We start from the raw sequence: 16,870 nt of genomic DNA, 5'->3' as shown, positions 1-16,870 counted from the left end.
GTGCTGCTATTGGACACCCGAGACAGATGAGGACTAGGAGGGACGTTCAGGTTTTTTCCAACTACAGCCTGACTTTAAATGAGTGCAGGAAAGAAGAGGGGAGTGAGGAAGTCACCCTTGTCGAACAAGAAAAACCAACATCTAACCTAAGGGAGCGGTTTTGGGTTTCAACTTAGCTCTTCTTTTCATAACATCCACACCAAGAAATTCAACCCAAACATTTTCCAACATCGGAAGTGTTTATTCACCAAATATGAGGAAATTCATGAATTCAAATTGAAGAAAATAAATCAGAATCATTTAATCCTGATGACTGTCGTGTGTTTCAGTTTAGTAAAGGTTCAGCAGTTTTACAATAAACCTTAATAAAACTGACCCCATAATATAAAAATATTTAATCCCTATAGCTTCAGACTTTTTTTAATTGAAATAACTTAAAGATGTATTTCTGATAGTCTGGAACTGTTACATCAACTGGTGCTGACTGGTATGTGACGGTTGGGAGACCAGTCAGTGTGTGGGTGATAAATGTGTGTAAGTGTGTGTTGTGAAGAAATGGGAAAAAGAAAACAGAAAATGAAATGTTGTTAGATATGATCCGTCTTAAACTAATGAGCCAGTTTCACTGAATCAAGAAGCATCTCCTCACACAACAGCAGACTAATAACCACTAATTAGTCTTAAACGTAATTACAGAACGGAGCTGCACTGCTCTAAAAATGATGCATTCAGGGATGCTCGGAAAGGTGGCATCTAGACTATTTTTAATTTTAAATCTTACTTTTGCTTCTATAAGTGCTTACCTGTTACCCGATCGCTTTCAAATATCTAAAACTTACTCATTTGGTAGATTTTGAGCTCAGAGGTTTTAGCAGCTCCAGCTTGAAAAACAAAGAAATAAGGGAAAAGTTTCTCAGTGAAAGTGTCTCTGTGAGTGTAGAGGTGAGACATGTCTTCAGAGTCGTAGAAGGACACGTCCCCCCTGTCGTAGTCCAGCTGGACTCTGATCCTCTGGAGATTCTTCTTCACTGAGATAATTTGACCAGAACCATTAATGTATTTTCCACCAAAATGCCATATACACCAGATCCCATATTCTGGTGAAGCTTTTAGTTCTCCCTTCCTGTCCACTGACTCTTTAACCAAACCAATAATCCATTCAGGAAGATCTCCCACCTCCACCTCCCAGCTGTGTCTCCCTGAGCTGAAGCCCTCAGAACCAAAAACATCAGAATACATAGTGTTTCTCTCTGGATTATCAGGAAGCTGCTGCCATGTGTCTCCACGTCTCACACTGGTCAGATCATCAGACACATAGAGCCCGGGGTGGGCAGTGTTTGGGTCCAGGATGACAGGACTGAAGTGGACCTTGTCCTTCATCTTCTCCCAGACTCTGAAGGACAGGTTGCCCAGGTGTTTGGCCACATCTATCAGAGCTCCTGAGACCAGCTGTGGATCTGACACTGAGCTCTGGGTTCTGGTTCTGGTCCGAGTGTCTTTATAGCTGCTGAGGATCGCCACGTTGTCTTTCTGCAGCTCGTCTTCAACAGCAGAGATGCTGTCTGACAGAGAGGAGATCTGCTGCTGAATCCTCTTCATCTCTCTGCTGATAGTCTTCTCCTTCTGCTCCTCTTCCTCCCTCAGAGCTGCCAGTCTGGACTCCTCTTCCTCTTTCAGGAACTGGTGGAGCTTGTTGAACTCTGCTCTGATCTGTCTCTCTGTGGACACCAGCTGCTTCTTGGAGTGTCGAATCACATCATCGTATGTTTCCTCCACTTGTTTGTATTTGTTCCTCTTGTCCTGCAGAGACTTTAAGTCCGATTCCAGCTGCTCCTTCAGCTCACTGACTGCTTGTTCTACAGGAACCACTTTGTGACTCTGGTGGAGAGAAAAGTCACAGACAGGACACACAGCTCTCTGCTCGTCTTCACAGAACAGTTTAGGCTCTTCCTGATGTTTGCTGCACACCACCTGCAACGTCTTCTCTCCTTTTTCTGTCTCAGATGATCCAGATTTCTGCCTCCCAGCAAAAGAGTCAGCAAGTTGCTTCAGTCCAAAATTCACTAAGATGTCCTTAGAAGACCTTCTTTTACAAACAGGACAGTTTCTGGTGTTAGCTTGTTTCCAGAACTTCTGCAGGCAGCTTGAACAGAAGCTGTGGTTGCAGCTCAGAGACACAGGATCTCTGAAAGTCTCTGAACAAACGTAGATAATCTTCAACAAGAGCGAGTTTCTCAGCCATTTTTTGCCTTTTCTTATAGAAAATATTTAAAAATAACTAAATCAGAAGAAGACACAATATCGTGACTTACAAATCTCCTTTTCTGTGTTCTTTCATGACGATCTCCGGTTTAAATCTTTCACTTTCGTTTAGCTTCTTATGGGTGGAACTGGTTGAATGACATTTAACAAAGATGCCTTCAGATGGTGCTGCTAAAACAATTCTTTACTATATCTCATTTAAAAACATGCATTCCTCAAAAATCTGCCCAAAACCCAATTTTTATCCCTTCATCTGTATTTTCACAGGTGACAGAAGAAAAGGTCATACTTTTACATTTTATTTATGAGAAAAGAAAAAAATGCAAAAATCATACATTTGTGCAGAAATGGCACTTCATTAAACTTTACAAGTTAAAATAAAAGCTTCACAAACCTCTAACTATAATTAAAGGATTCTGCTATTAGCTCAGAATGATCTAGTTCAGGTTTAACTTTTGTAGTTTTACAGCTAGAGCCGATTAAAGACGCTCAGGGATCAGAAACATTGTTCTTTCTGACTCAGAAACCACAAACGGGAACCAACTTCAGCTCGATGCAAAACAAGACAAAAGAAACTGTAAAACTTGAAAGGATTTATTTTGTTTCCTTGTGATTCTGAGTCATCTCTGTTTCAAGTGTTTAGCCTCTATGAACCACATGGTACAGGACTTATTTATAAATGTAAAGAAAGAAATCAGGGAATGTGAGTCTGACTTTCATGAGTGCATGGAACAGTTAAAAGCCGGAAAGTGGGAAGTCAGCGTTTCCTTCATGATTTTGTGGCACTGGGCTTCTGGTACACACGGTGCAGGACGCGAGATGTGGGTGCAGAAGCATTCCTTACGTTCAGACAAGAGGAGGATTTACAGCACCTGGGTGCTCGTCCTTCATTTGCTCAGCAGAACTTTTTACTTCCTTTTATTTTGTGTAACTTTGACGTTTTTTTCCCCACATCATTTTTTCAGCTCTGTGGTTGGATTTTAAACAGACTAATAAGCAACAGGATGATTTTTTACATCAACATTATTTTCTTCTTTCAAATAAATTAAACTAAAATCACGTTTTTTGGACCGGTCTCCACCTAAATGTGCACCACAGGGACAGCTACGTTGGTTGTGAACGGAGAACGGGTGATGGGTTAACACTGAGCTGCAGCGGGCTGGACACTTGCTACATCAACATGGCTTGTTGGTGGTTTTGGTCCTCAGCAGGAGTCCCCTCTTGGCTCCCTGAACCCGGAGCGTTTCTGTGGTAGAGCTGTCTCACCGTGTCCAGGGTCTCCCCCGTGTCCTCTGGGTATCGCGCCTGCAGTTCTTCATTGGCAACGTAGTGAGTTTCTGTGAACTCTGAGAAGTAGCGTCCCACCTCCGGGTGTCCGATCTCCAATGGGGATGAGTGGGGCTCCAGGTTCTCTGACAATCAAATAAAGTATAAGAAATTTTCAGATTTTATTTAATTTTTCACTGCAAAGCAGCCTGAGGAGTGTGGATGTTATAGTAGTCATCACAAACGCTAAGACCTTAAAGACCAGTGGATGTCGAAGATCTCAGTGATCTGTGTTCATTTTATTTTTTGTGTTAGCTCCTTGTTGAAGATTTGTGATATTTGTTTTAAATTTTTGCTTTCCTGACTTTGAAATCAATTAAATTGTTAAAAAAAATAGAGGAATTTTTTTGGAAATCTGCTAGAAAGGTCCAAGAATGGTACTCCACATCTTTATTTTTTCTTTTCCCTGTGTCCTGTCTGGCTGTGAAGCAAACAGAATTGATGTCTGAATGCCGGTGACAAGCCTTACAGATTTACTCTCAGGTGGAGCATCAAAGCGTCTGCTTCTAATGTCACGCCTGATACTTAAAACTTTATTGTTATTGTTGCTGAATGTTTTATAATTCCGACCAGACACGGAGTCAAGAGGTGAAAGGGAAAGGAAGAGACAGGGGGGGGGGGGGGGCAACCATAGCCTTAAGACATGTGTTTAACGTGCCCAAGCCCATACTTATGAGAGCACCATGTGAGCACCTGTGTGTGTACACACGCTTGTTTATGTAAGGTTTCTCTATAGGAACGTCCAGTAGAGTGTGAGGGACCACAGATCTGCCCCCCAAAGATGTGTAGGAGACGGGGGGAGCTCCAAGTTCCAGAGATCCAGGAGCTGCCCCAGAGCACAGGAACCCCAGGGAGACTGCGACCAGAAAGGCCCCCGCCCCCCTCGAGAGGCGCAGAGGATCGCCCAGGGGGGCCACAACCAGCAGCCGGCAGAGCCCCTGGAGATATCAGCAGCAAGCCCACAGACCCACCCGCAGCCTCCCCCGCCGGAACCCAGAGACCCGGGACCCAGGGGCGACTACCCCCGCCGGGGACCCAGCAGAGCCCAGGGACCCAGACCCCACCAGACAGCCACTGGGATTGGTCAGACAGATGCCAAAAAATCTTAAACCCCCTGACCCGGGAGCCACGAACACTCAGGCAGACCAAGGCACCGCACTCCACACCAGGTGAGGCGGGGGGAGGGGAGACGAAGATCTATATCATCATAAGAAGTCCCAGGAGAGGGGAGGAGTCAAAGGCCCCACCTGACATATACAGTCATACACAAACACCGTCACACACTCCCTCCCTCATGCTCACACATACACATACAACCAAAGACTTACAAAAATGCACGCAGGACACCCACTCATGCTCCCCATACACACCCTATTCACTCTGGTCCCGGTACTGCTGCACATGGGGTACAACCATCACCGGTTACCAGAGTTTAACCCTTTCTGCTGGGGTGCTGATGAGCAGGCTCCCCCGCCCAACGCTGAGCACAGCAACCCACCACCCCAGACCCCAACCAGACGGCCAGATCTCCCTCCTAGCCTCCAGCCCCAGGAGGCCTAGCCACAACAGAGGTGTGCTACGACCCCTAGTCTCCCTCCGCCTGCTCCAATATAGTGTTGTGTGTTGATGAGGTGTATTCCATGGCTGTGGTGAGCGAGCTGTGTGGGCATCGCCTGGCCTATGCCAGCTGATGCCACCGCACCACCCCACTTGCACCCACAGCCCTCGGTGTCTAAGTGCAGTTTAAAATTGGAAGTGGGCACCTGCACTCGGGATGAGAATGAGAAATCCCCCTGCCAAGTGCCGTTGGATGTGCTCACTCCCAAGGCCCTAAGTGTGTGTTTGCGTGGAATATCGTTGGTGGAAGTGTTTAAGGTGCAAATAAAATTGGGGGGCAGGTTGCCACAGTAATGTGGAAATGGGATCCATACCCGCACTCCCTGACTTGTCCACCCCCCAAGGTCCTATGTGCAAGTTTGTGTGTTGATGTGAGGGAGCAGGAGGAGAGAAATATGCGGGGATGGGGAGGAATGGCTGGTTGGGCTTAGCCCTCCAGGGAGCCAGCTCCCCCACTGGCCCCAATAGGCACCTCTGTTGTCAAAATGCCACCCAGGTCATGGAGACCCCAGCCCATCTTGCCAGGGCCCAAAGCAGCAGCATTACAGAGCCTCACGGAGTCCGAGGGCACCAACCCAGCCCCACCCCAGCAGAATATCTACGCCCATCCCTGCATTTGCACAACTTCCAGAATATATAAAACATAGGACATCCAGGTAAGGTTGGCTCCTCCCCCTCCTGGACATGTGGTACTCCACATCTAAAGTTCCCACGGGATGTTGACAATTCTGAAATCAAAACCAGGATCATATTTTTTTTCTGACATGAAAGTCAGAAATGTTTTCCCCTCTTCTCGAAGTATCTACTACTACTGTAATAGTATCTATTACTGTTATTTTTGAAAATCAATTTCTCTTTTAGAAATATGAAACTTTATCAAAAAGAGGATGGATATTTATTTCCTACGGGATGTTGATGTTTGCAAAAAAAGTATAAAAACATGAATATGTGTAAAATTATATTAATGTCATTCTTTTGTGGAAATTTAAAGTGATTATTCTATGATGCATGAAAAGCTGCAGTAACTTGCATTTACTATTATATCTATTTTTAGCCAAAGTCATTAAGAAACAGGTGTGAATCCAGAGCTGCAGGTTTCAAACCCCGACTGAGATTGTAGATTTAATTTCATTTAATTGTTCAGCCTTGGTTTTTTACGTCTTTTATCGTATCCCTTTTGAAGCTGCTAGAGCTATGAACTTCACTCTGAGACAAATAAATGACTCATCTATCTTCAGACGCAGACGAGATGCTTCACGGCGTGCTGACGTACCCTGTGCGGCATAACGGCACGTCCCGTCCTGCACTAGCACGTTGTAGAAAGGCTGGTCAGCTCCATTGGACAACTGGTGAACCCTCATGGTGGTGATCCACTCCTGGCTCATGGTGCATTTAGGGTCCCATCCATAAATCACACAGTTATAACCTGAGCTGAAACACGAGAGAGATTTTATGTAATGGCTGCATTCAGGGAGAATTTATAGGATTTATGTTCTCTGTACGTCTTTGTGCGACCCACCGCTTGTGTTTCATTATGAGCCCGACTGAATACTGGACCTCCAGGTGTTCTGGAGCACTGCGCCTCTTCACCTCAGGTGTTGCTGGATGCTTCTTGTGCTGAATGTGCTCCAGTGTGTGCTGCACCAGGTAACCCACGGCACCGTGCTGGGAGGGATCCAGCGCCTGGATGTGCTGCAGGATGTCCAGCACCTGGATTTAAATGAAAAGTGAGCAGAAAGTAGAGTTTTTCTGGATATTAATGTGAAAAAGCAGCAAAAACATAGATGTAAGGCTCTTTAAGGTTTTATTTTCACCAGAAGCATAAAGAGAAATCCTAATCAGAGGACAGAGGCAACACACACATTCCTGTGAGTTTGACTCATCCAGAAGCAGATTTCTACAAAGCAACAATAACCTTTAACCTGACCTTTTCTGGCCAGATTCCCAGGTGGAAGTAAAGCCGTGCCTGCAGCAGCAAATACTGAACATTATCGGGGTTGATGGTGAGGTAGAGATCCAGCGAGTCCCTCAGCAGCTGGTAGGATTTCTCATTGCCCTCCCTGAATAAAGACACAGATTACATTCATTTATTCACTCACTTCAGCAGAACTCAGCTTCCTGTGATTCTGTTTATTCGTTTTTCTTGCCATTTACTAATCAACTATTTAACCTTTTATGTTTATTCCCCTCCAACTGGGTCTGCTATAGACACTCAGGAGTTAGGGCTGCTCAGTCAATCGAATTTTAATCCCAACTACGATCTGAGATTGGAACGATTACAAAACAAAACGAGCAGATTATTTTCTCCTCCCTCTTGTGCTGCTCCAAGTTACAAATCAAGCGCTCCTCCCACCTCGTTGCCAATTTAGCAAATTAGTTTCTATTTCTAACATCTTTTTAGACCCCCTTCTTGAATTTTTAAATTATAAAAGTACCTCGCAAACATGGACGTAATTTTCACTTTAAAAGTGAGGGGGTCACGGGGGGGGGGGGGGGGGGGGTATCTTTACAGTATGCTCTCATGGGAAACAGGCTTCAACACAAACGGTTGTTTTCCTCTTGGTCCTAGAGCTCAACCAGTGTCACTTTAATATAGCGTAATATTGATTTTGGATGGTAAAAAGTGCAGGGGTCAAAACTTTACTTTGGAAAAAGTGTGTGTGTGTGTGGGGGGGGGGGGGGGGGGGACAAAAAAATTACGTCCATGCTCACAAACAACGTAGAAACATCTCTGGTAACCCTTAGCTACTTTCTGGAAAACTGTCGTCGACATTTCCTGCAGGTTAGCAAAACACTCCGCCTGTGCTCCGGACCGTTCTTCAGGACATTAGGAAAGGGAATGATGTGATGTGTTGGTCGCAAAAAAAATAAAAAATAAATAACGCTCTCAGAGCCGGCTTCCTCTTGGATTAACCGGAGTGACACACACCGTACCTGCAGGCTCCTGAGCCGCTAAAAACGTCATAATGTGCACCTGTGGTGCGCTAAACACACGCGCGGCTCGCCCTTGATTGCAGTGAGACTGGGTTGGGGGTTGGGGGGGTGCTGTGGCTGATGGGACCTGTAAATAAATAAATAGTTTAGAAATAGATAGAAATAAGTTTCTCGCGCTGATAAATATGAATTAATCTCTCTGAGACACGTTGCTAGTGTACACACTCATGCAGCACCGCTTGACAGGACTAAATAAATATTACGCAACATGACCGTCACTAAAACATATATGTTTATATGTTTTTTATTTATGTTATGAATGCCACTGTATAATTTAGTATTTGTAAGACACTGGTTGGATATTTGGGGCCTAAATGAGTTAAACTCTGTCCTTTGGGTCATAAACTACAAGCAAGTGTGTTGGCCTTTTTATTCTAGGAGTCAGGAGTTGGTTTTGTCATCATCGTGTTGCCCTGATTGTGCCCTGAGCAGTTTTATGACTGAATAAATAAATAAAACAAATAAAATCAACATTCATTGAAAAATCGTCTTAAATGATCGAGATCTCAATTTCAGTCACAATAATCGTGATTATCATTTTTGCCATAATCGAGCAGCCCTATCAGGAATGATGAAGAGTTTCAGGTGAGACGTCAAAGATCTTTAAGAAACTGAATTAATTCTGATTTGCTTTTATTGAACTCTCAGAATTATCATGAATTATTCATAGAAAACATTTATTCCTCAAAACAAGTTTATATGAAAAACGTTCTTAAACATTTGCAGATCTAATGATGAAAAACAAAATGTAACCAGCCTAACAATTTATTCAGTTTAGTTTCACAACCAAACTCATACTTTAGATAAAAGACTGAATGAAAGGTTTTGCGGCCAAAAGGATGAGCAGAACATCTGTCCCATCAGGCAGCTCCAAGTTAAACGTTTGAACCAGTTTTACTTTTACCCTCTTTTGCCAATGTTGAGCAGGTTTCCCACCATCCTGAGCAGAACTTCTGTGGTGCTGATGGCGTTGTAGTAGTCTGCTGTCACCTGGTGGCCAATCAGGTACTCACACTCCTTGGCCTTCAGCTGCTTGCCTTTACCAAAGGCATCGATGTAGACAAAGTCATAGATGTCCTCACTCCTGTCGGTATGGCAACACATGTGGATGAGGAAGAACACAATGTGTGACCTTATCTAACTGTGCTTTCAAAAAACACGATCGAGCAGGAACACAGAGCAAACAATCTCGACCCAGACGCTGATCCGTCGACACCTAGCAAAATGCGCCATTACCCTATACCTGGGATCACCGGCTTCAGAGGAAGATCACACACAGCAAACCACTTTCGCACCCTTCAAAACCTCCGCTCGCTAACCCCCCCCCATGACATCCGCCTGTCTATGGGACTTTGGAACGGCCAATCAGCTGTAAACAAAGCTGACTTCATTACCGCATATGCAAACCACCAGTCACTCGATGCACTGGCCCTCACTGAGACCTGGATCAAACCATGTGACAATGCTACCCCATCTGCTCCCTCTATTAACCACACTTTCTCCCACATTTCTCGTGTATCTGGCCGAGGTGGTGGAACTGGCATGTTAATGTCCAACAAATGGATATACAGTCATTTGCTTCCCATCACTAAATACAACTCCTTTGAATACCATGCCATCCAGGTAACTGTACCGAAAAAATTCTTTTTGGTTGTCATATATCGCCAACCAGGCCAACCCTGCTCTCCTCCATTCCTGAGCACGACTTTCCCACAATGATCCTTGGAGACGTGAATATTCACCTGGACAATCCCAGCTCATCAGGCTTCCTGTCACTAATGTCATCATTTGATCTAAAACTAGTACAAAGTCCTCCAACTCACAAAGCTGGAAAAGCACTTGACCTCATTCTCACCAGAAACTGTGTCATAGACACAATCTCTGTCACACCGCTGCATCTTTCCGATCATTACTTCATCCATTTCAGCACGACTCTACAAGGGAGGTCCACTACTTCCTCCCCAATGGTCTCATTCCGCTGCAACCTCCGCAATCTGGCACCCAACCACTTCTCCTCTCTTGTTGCCTCCACTCTTCCATCTCCCAGCACATTCTCTGCTTATGAAGTGAATGAAGCCACCGAGTCACTCTGCTCCACACTCTGCTCTTGTCTTAATAACTTGTGTCCTTTAGCCACTAGACCTGCTAGATCCTCTCAGTCACACCCTTGGCTAAATGATACCCTCCGGGCTCTACGCACCAATCTTAGTGCTGCGGAACAGAAATGGCTCAAAACAAAAGATCCTGGTGATCTATTGAAATTTCAGGAATTACTGTCCTCATTCTCTGCCAGCATCACTGATGCAAAGAAAGCTTTCTACACTGACAACATTCTCAGCTCTACTGACTCTCAGAAACTATTTCCAACATTCAAACCTCTGCTTGCCCCTCCATCTCCACCTCCTACCAACAATCTATCAGCAGACACCTTTGCCTCATTCTTCACTGACAAAGTGGCAGCTATAAGCAAACAGTTTACTCAACTGGCCACTCCTGAACATTCACTACCACAAACTCCTTCTAGCCCAACCATCTCAGACCCTACTGCTTCATTTTCCTCTTTTTCCCCTCTCACTGAGAACTGTGTGTCCAAGCTTCTCACGTGCAGCCGCCCTACTACATGCCCACTCGACCCCGTTCCGACTAAGCTGCTCCAAGCTATTGCTCCTACAGTAGCCGCAGCAGTCACACATGTGATCAACGCTTCACTGACATCCGGTACATTTCCCACCTCTCTCAAGCATGCTCAGGTTAAACCGCTGCTAAAAAAACATCTCTTCCTCCAAATCATGTGGAGAACTACCGACCTATCTCTCTCCTCCCTTTTCTGTCCAGAATCATTGAAAGGCAGGCGGCTTTCAAGCAGATCACAGACTACCTCTCACAAAACTGTCTGCTTGACCCTTACCAATCTGGGTTCAAAAAGGGCCACTCCACTGAAACTGCTCTGTTAGCAGTGACTGAATCCTTAAAAGAAGCTAGAGCGACTGGCAAATCCTCAGTGCTTATCCTGCTCGACTTATCAGCTGCATGTGACACTGTCAACCATGGCTTCCTTTTGTCCACACTCTCTAGCATGGACATCACAGAGAAAGCACACACCTGGTTTGAATCTTACCTCACAGGACGATCATTCTGTGTATCTTGGCTTGGACAATCCTCTACCGTGCACCATCTTGCCACAGGAGTGCCCCAGGACTCTGTACTAGGACCTCTTCTCTTTGCCATATACACCACCTCACTGGGTGAGATCATTCGATCACATGGCTTCTCCTACCACTGCTATGCAGACGACACCCAGCTCTATCTGTCATTTCCACCGGACGACCACACTGTCTCTGCACGAATATCAAACTGTCTCTCTGACATCTCAAAATGGATGAAATCCCACCATCTCCAACTCAACCTCTCTAAAACTGAACTACTTGTCATCCCACCAAAACCATCCATACAACACAATATCTCAATCCAGAATGACTTCCTATCTCTGGCTCCTTCAAAGGCAGTTCGAAATCTGGGTGTTGTGATTGATGAACACCTGACCTTTAAAGATCATGTTGCCTCTGTTGCCCGTTCATGCCGCTTTGCGCTGTATAACATACGAAAGATCAGACCATACCTAACACAACATGCCACCCAGCTCCTGGTGCAATCTACTGTCATCTCCCGCCTCCATTACTGCAATGCCCTTCTAACTGGTCTTCCAGGCCTCTTCAAATGGTCCAGAACGCAGCGGCGCGTCTGGTCTTCAATCAGCCTAAAAGAGCACACGTCACCCCTCTGTTCATTGAGCTCCACTGGCTACCGCTAGCAGCACGCATCAAATTCAAATTGCTAACACTAGCATACAAAGTCCGAGATGGTACGGCTCCCATCTACCTGAATCCTCTTGCAAAGGCTTACGTCTCGGCCCGGCCGCTCCGGTCATCACAGGATGGTCGGCTAGCAGTGCCTACACCACGCTCAGGACAATCCAGACTCTTCTCATGCATCGTTCCACAAATGTGGAATGACCTTCCAAGCACTACCAGAACAGCGGCTTCCTTTTTGATTTTCAAGAAACTCCTGAAGACCCTGCTCTTCAGAGAGCATCTTCTAAACTAGCACCCCCCCTGCACCCGTCCCCCCTCTCTACTGTCCACTCCTTGTTCCCTCCTCTCCATGATTCATCATGCTGCCTCACTGCCACCTACGACTGACTGGAAATTGGTTATTGTTGTTAGCCTCAAGGGCAATATGCCGATTATTACTTGTAAGTCGCTTTGGACAAAAGCGTCTGCTAAATACATAAACATACGTTTTAAAATGTCAAAACTGAGTCAAAAGATGAAAAAAAACAACACTTTGTCTTTTAGCAAATGCTAAAATAACAACCATGTGTCTGTGTGGGTTTCCAGGTGTGTAAACAGTCTGTTGATGTTTTTTCCTCCTCTTATTTTTCTGGTTTTATATCTTTCTTTTATATTTCTGTGGGTATGCATGCCTGTAATTACCTGTATCTGGTACGTCTGAACTTCCTGAAAATAAAGGCCACTTCTATTCTATTCTAATGTGAATTTAATTTAGAAAGATCCAGTCATACTTTCTTGGTTTTTGGCACCAGCGCAGCAGGAAGTGATTGGGAAAGTTGACGGGCTCCAGCTGAACGCCCAGCTTCCGGGCCAGGGTCATGTAAAGAACAGAGAGGCTGATGGGAATGCCAGTATGCCGAAGGAGCACCTAAGTAAAAAGGAAGTGAAAATAGTTTTAAAATAAATGCATTATTGATAATTTAGTGAAAAACCTGTTTAAGGCTGACCTGATGGATGTAAGAATTGAGCGGGTTGTAATAGTCACACTCGTTGCCTTTGTACTGAAGCTGCTCATACAAGACCGAGTTCAGAGCAAACAGCACCTGCCTCTGGAGCTCAAAGTCCTCAATGACATGGTCACCTACAGCACACACAAGACTAAACTCTTAAAAGATGGCTCACACAAAAATCTGTGCAGATTCATGGCTGTTTCAGACTTTGCTGCAGGTGCAAACACAGGTCTTAATGTTTTAAATGTCTAGTTATGCAATAAACTTTCTGCAAAATAAATAAATAAATAAAAAATCTTTGAAAAAAGGCACATATATACAAAGAATAAATCTTTTCTTGTCCTATATTATCTTATAATCTCACCGTTGGCGATGCGAAGACTGGGATGAGATGGATTTTTGATTCTTAGCATCTTCTTTGCCTTTTCTATAATTTCATCTAATTGAACTGAAACACCATCCAGTGTGACGTCTGCCAGTGGGTTACAGTACTGATCCACCAGCACAGCACCTAAAGAGGCAAACAAAACAATCAAAAGTGGTAATAAAAAAGGAAAATGCCCGAACAATGTAACATATTTTCATTCCTTCTAAGCTTTTTTAAAATTATTTTCATATGGTAATTATTACTGCAGGATAATACATTCAGATCTCTGTAAAATAGATATTTATACTACAGACAAAAACAGGACACATGTGTGTAAAACAAGATGTAGCTGAGCTGAGCTGAGGTGCAGCAGAACCCAGCAAACGGTCAGTACTGATGGATCACCTTCCAGAGCTGATTGTTGCTCTGCAGGCTGCTCCAGAAAGGTCTTCAGACTCCTCAAGATGTTCTGCTGTCTCAGGAAGTAAAGGATTTTTCTTGCATAGTATTTCAGTGTCAAGCTTTTCCTAACAGACGGTGGAGAAAGAGACGGACTTTAATGATACAGAAAAGAGGGCGCAATGCAACAAAGGCTTTCATAGCCACACAAAACTGCTCTCACCTCTTGTCGGAGTTGAGTATGAAGAGGAGCTCATCTTCGCAGAAGTGCTCCGGCATCCCGAGTGATTCAATCTCTGCAAAGCTGTCTCCCAACACCTGGCCAACGCAAGGCTGAGTTACAGATCTCTGGGTTAGTTTGCAACATTTAAAAATACATGTTACTGCACAAGCATGCACCCACATACAGACTGGAGGCAACCAGGAACATCTGGATGTAATATATCACATCTTACAGAGTAATCTGATTAGAGTTAACCAAGTTCCAATGTAATGAGAAAACATATTACTTACAACTTCTGTGAAAAATCTTTTTGAAATCGACTCCACAGTCCTTCGTATCTGTATACCGACCCTGTGGCGTGTTTTGTACTCCCTTAGCCAGTCGCAGCTCTCGTTCTGACGGTAAAACCTCTGCAATCTCGGCCATCTGTTGATGCAAAGAGCAGATTTGTTATTTCAGAAACATGCAAGGGTGTTCTGAGAATCAGGCCACTTCCTGCCATAATCGGTGCATGCAGCGCTTTAAAACTGTCCGTCCTCCTGCTGTAGAAGCAGCTGCCTCCTTGCTGAGAGAAAAACCAAGCAGCCAGTGAATGAGCCTGTGCGGTTCCCAGAGATTCAAGGTCAAAGATGATGCTTCTTTTGAATACTCAAAGAAAAACACATTATATGTCACTAGCAAGCTTTATTCCATGTGTCATGGGTGTCTAGAGGGATGCCCGGTACCCGGATTAGCTCAAGGATAAATCTGGTGCATCAGCAGAATGTATTCGCTGACAGTTTCAGTTCGCAGGAAACGAGCTCATGTCAAGTAGGCATTAAAGGGCTTTAGAGCCCTAAACAGGACGGGTAAAATCAGTAACAACATTGTTATCTAACTAAATCCATAAAAAACCAACACAAACCAGAACTAGCATGGATTTTCACACAATCGGAGCACCTTAGTTTGTACTGGTGTTCCCAGACCTTTCCCCTTCCATGGCTAACGTCGTGCAGTCGTTTGCAGCAGCAGGAAACGTTACAAATGTCGACGTGTGTGAGGACAGGGAAGCACAAGATATGTTCAAGCAACTCGGTCGGCAAATATGTCAGTTTTTTAGTTTGGGGCTCGGAAATATTCCCGTTTAGAATCGGTTGCTCCTCTTGGGCTACAGACGTCGCCATTTTTACTGTTTACCCCATTACCTCATCGCTTAGGCACCGCCTCCTTATGGCGCAGGGGCTGGGCTAAGGGCGGGGCATCTGCCACAACCTGCAATATTATTGGTTGTTAAGTTAGAGAGAAAGGCGATGGTGGGACGCTCCTGCTGATGATGCATTCAATGTCCCTGGGAACTAAGCAATTCATTTTACAAAAAGCTGGGTAAACCTTTGACCTAATTTTTGTAAATGCAGAAAAACAAATTGTATCTATCTTATTATTTTCAAAATATACAGAGTAATTTAGGATAGAATGCCATACAATAAGTTAAAGGTAATTAACAAGTCATTGATCCATCCCTTAATTTAGGTGTATTTAGCCATGACGATTTGTAAGGACAATCTACTTACTCTAGAAAATGATCAGATAATTGAAAAACTATTTTAAAATCTGTCGAGCTCATTATAAAATGACAAACATTATAATTTATAATAGTGGCAACATTTTATACAACCTTTGAGAAAAGTTACAAACTCTGATCCCCAAAGTGAGTTTTAAACATTTACACACTTATTACTACATAATAGACAACACGTGAACGCAGCACAGTTTTGGTTAAGATAGCTACAAGTTGTTAGCCACAGGTCGCCTAGCTTTTCGCGTGAAGTCTGTGGATTGAAGGGTTAAACGTTTCTCATACACTTACATGTGTATTAGTAAGACCTTTCCTTTGGAGTCGTGTCAAATTAGAGACAGTCAGACATTTTATTTTGGAAGTGACTAACTTTAGTAAGCTAATTTACTTTTTACTCATCGTTAGCTACCAGCCCAGGACACTGCGGTCTTCTGCTAAACGTGTTTGTGAACGTCTGCTTTTGTTTCAACCAGGGAAAATACAATTAATTGTAAATAATAATGTAATGAGTCATTAGGAGAAGCTTAAAATATGTAGTGAGATATGACTACAGTTATTTAAATGTGCTGAAACGTCACATGCACATCTGTACTTATGTCCAGTAGTTCTCCCATCGCCTGTCTCAGCTTGTTAAGGAAACTGGGAGGAAAAATGTCTTGACCTTTCGGCTTAAAGGGGAGAATCGAAAGTACTTGATTTTGTTAAATCTGTGAACTTATTGCAATGGCAAGTGCCTTGGCAGCAAAAATGGGATTTAACTCCCTGCTGAGAAAACAAGCCAGGAACTTCAGAGTCAGGATCTGCACCATGGAGTCAGAGGAAGAGTTCAACTGCGAGGTAAGTTTAACACGTGCGAGCATATTTTCTGCCACCCTCAGTTAGAAACCCCGAATTGTGTTTCAGCTTTGTGTCTTTAACTGAGTCATTTGTTTACACATAACCACAGATACGACGCAGGAGAAATCTGGATGTTAAACCTGCAGTTCTCGCTCACTGACGCTAGATGGCAGCAAATAACAGAGCATCACCTGAACATGCTTTTAAAAAATGCTTTGTTTTTCTTCTTTTTTGTAGTATTATTAAAATATATCTGTAAATATAGGGTCATTTAGAAATTTATTAGATACATTTACTCCTTGTTTGTACATCTACTATATAGATGTGTTATGTGGTAGGACTGAGTGACTTGCAAGCACCATGTCTGTATTTAAAAGGGAGGAACCGCTCCTTGATTATCGCTTGGGTTTGGTAATTGCAAACAGCTTCATAATGTTAGTTACTGATTTCTATTTTCAGTGTTGGAAGGAGGATTTACTACTGGTTTAG

The 16,870-nt window shown here is 43.9% G+C and overlaps 2 protein-coding genes and 1 pseudogene across 4 annotated transcripts in view; 1 reads left to right on the top strand and 2 right to left on the bottom strand.

Moving 5' to 3' along the window:
• Positions 1-220: 220 nt before the first annotated feature.
• Positions 221-2,470, bottom strand: LOC107386259 (nuclear factor 7, ovary-like; annotated as a pseudogene). The gene has a single exon (XR_011521699.1). The product of XR_011521699.1 is annotated as a nuclear factor 7, ovary-like (transcript).
• Positions 2,471-2,840: 370 nt separating this feature from the next.
• On the bottom strand, positions 2,841-15,197 carry fbxo21 (F-box protein 21). 2 transcript variants are annotated; one of them, XM_015960549.3, is made up of 12 exons: positions 14,929-15,197; positions 14,280-14,415; positions 13,990-14,099; positions 13,773-13,894; positions 13,365-13,511; positions 12,998-13,131; positions 12,782-12,918; positions 9,104-9,283; positions 7,133-7,265; positions 6,725-6,915; positions 6,479-6,636; positions 2,841-3,674 (listed from the first exon to the last, which is right to left on the bottom strand). In XM_015960549.3, exons 1-12 carry the CDS (start codon positions 15,150-15,152, stop codon positions 3,433-3,435), a joined length of 1,914 nt encoding a protein of 637 aa, XP_015816035.3. In that variant the 5' UTR covers positions 15,153-15,197; the 3' UTR covers positions 2,841-3,432. The 2 variants fall into 2 exon arrangements, with proteins under 2 accessions (XP_015816035.3, XP_015816037.3); XM_015960551.3 differs by having other exon boundaries at positions 13,990-14,084.
• Positions 15,198-16,049: 852 nt separating this feature from the next.
• The window catches only part of nf2a (NF2, moesin-ezrin-radixin like (MERLIN) tumor suppressor a), a 49,523-nt gene continuing 48,702 nt past the window's right edge, over positions 16,050-16,870 (top strand). The window contains exon 1 of the mRNA XM_015960552.3: positions 16,050-16,381. Within this exon, the coding sequence (XP_015816038.3) occupies positions 16,268-16,381 (114 nt within the window). The 5' untranslated portion in view covers positions 16,050-16,267. The remainder of the gene's footprint in view (positions 16,382-16,870) is intronic.

The sequence above is a fragment of the Nothobranchius furzeri genome, chromosome 10 (assembly GCF_043380555.1).
Source record: "Nothobranchius furzeri strain GRZ-AD chromosome 10, NfurGRZ-RIMD1, whole genome shotgun sequence".
In the NCBI taxonomy this organism is placed as follows: domain Eukaryota; kingdom Metazoa; phylum Chordata; class Actinopteri; order Cyprinodontiformes; family Nothobranchiidae; genus Nothobranchius; species Nothobranchius furzeri.
This window is presented reverse-complemented; position numbering and strand designations above follow the sequence as displayed.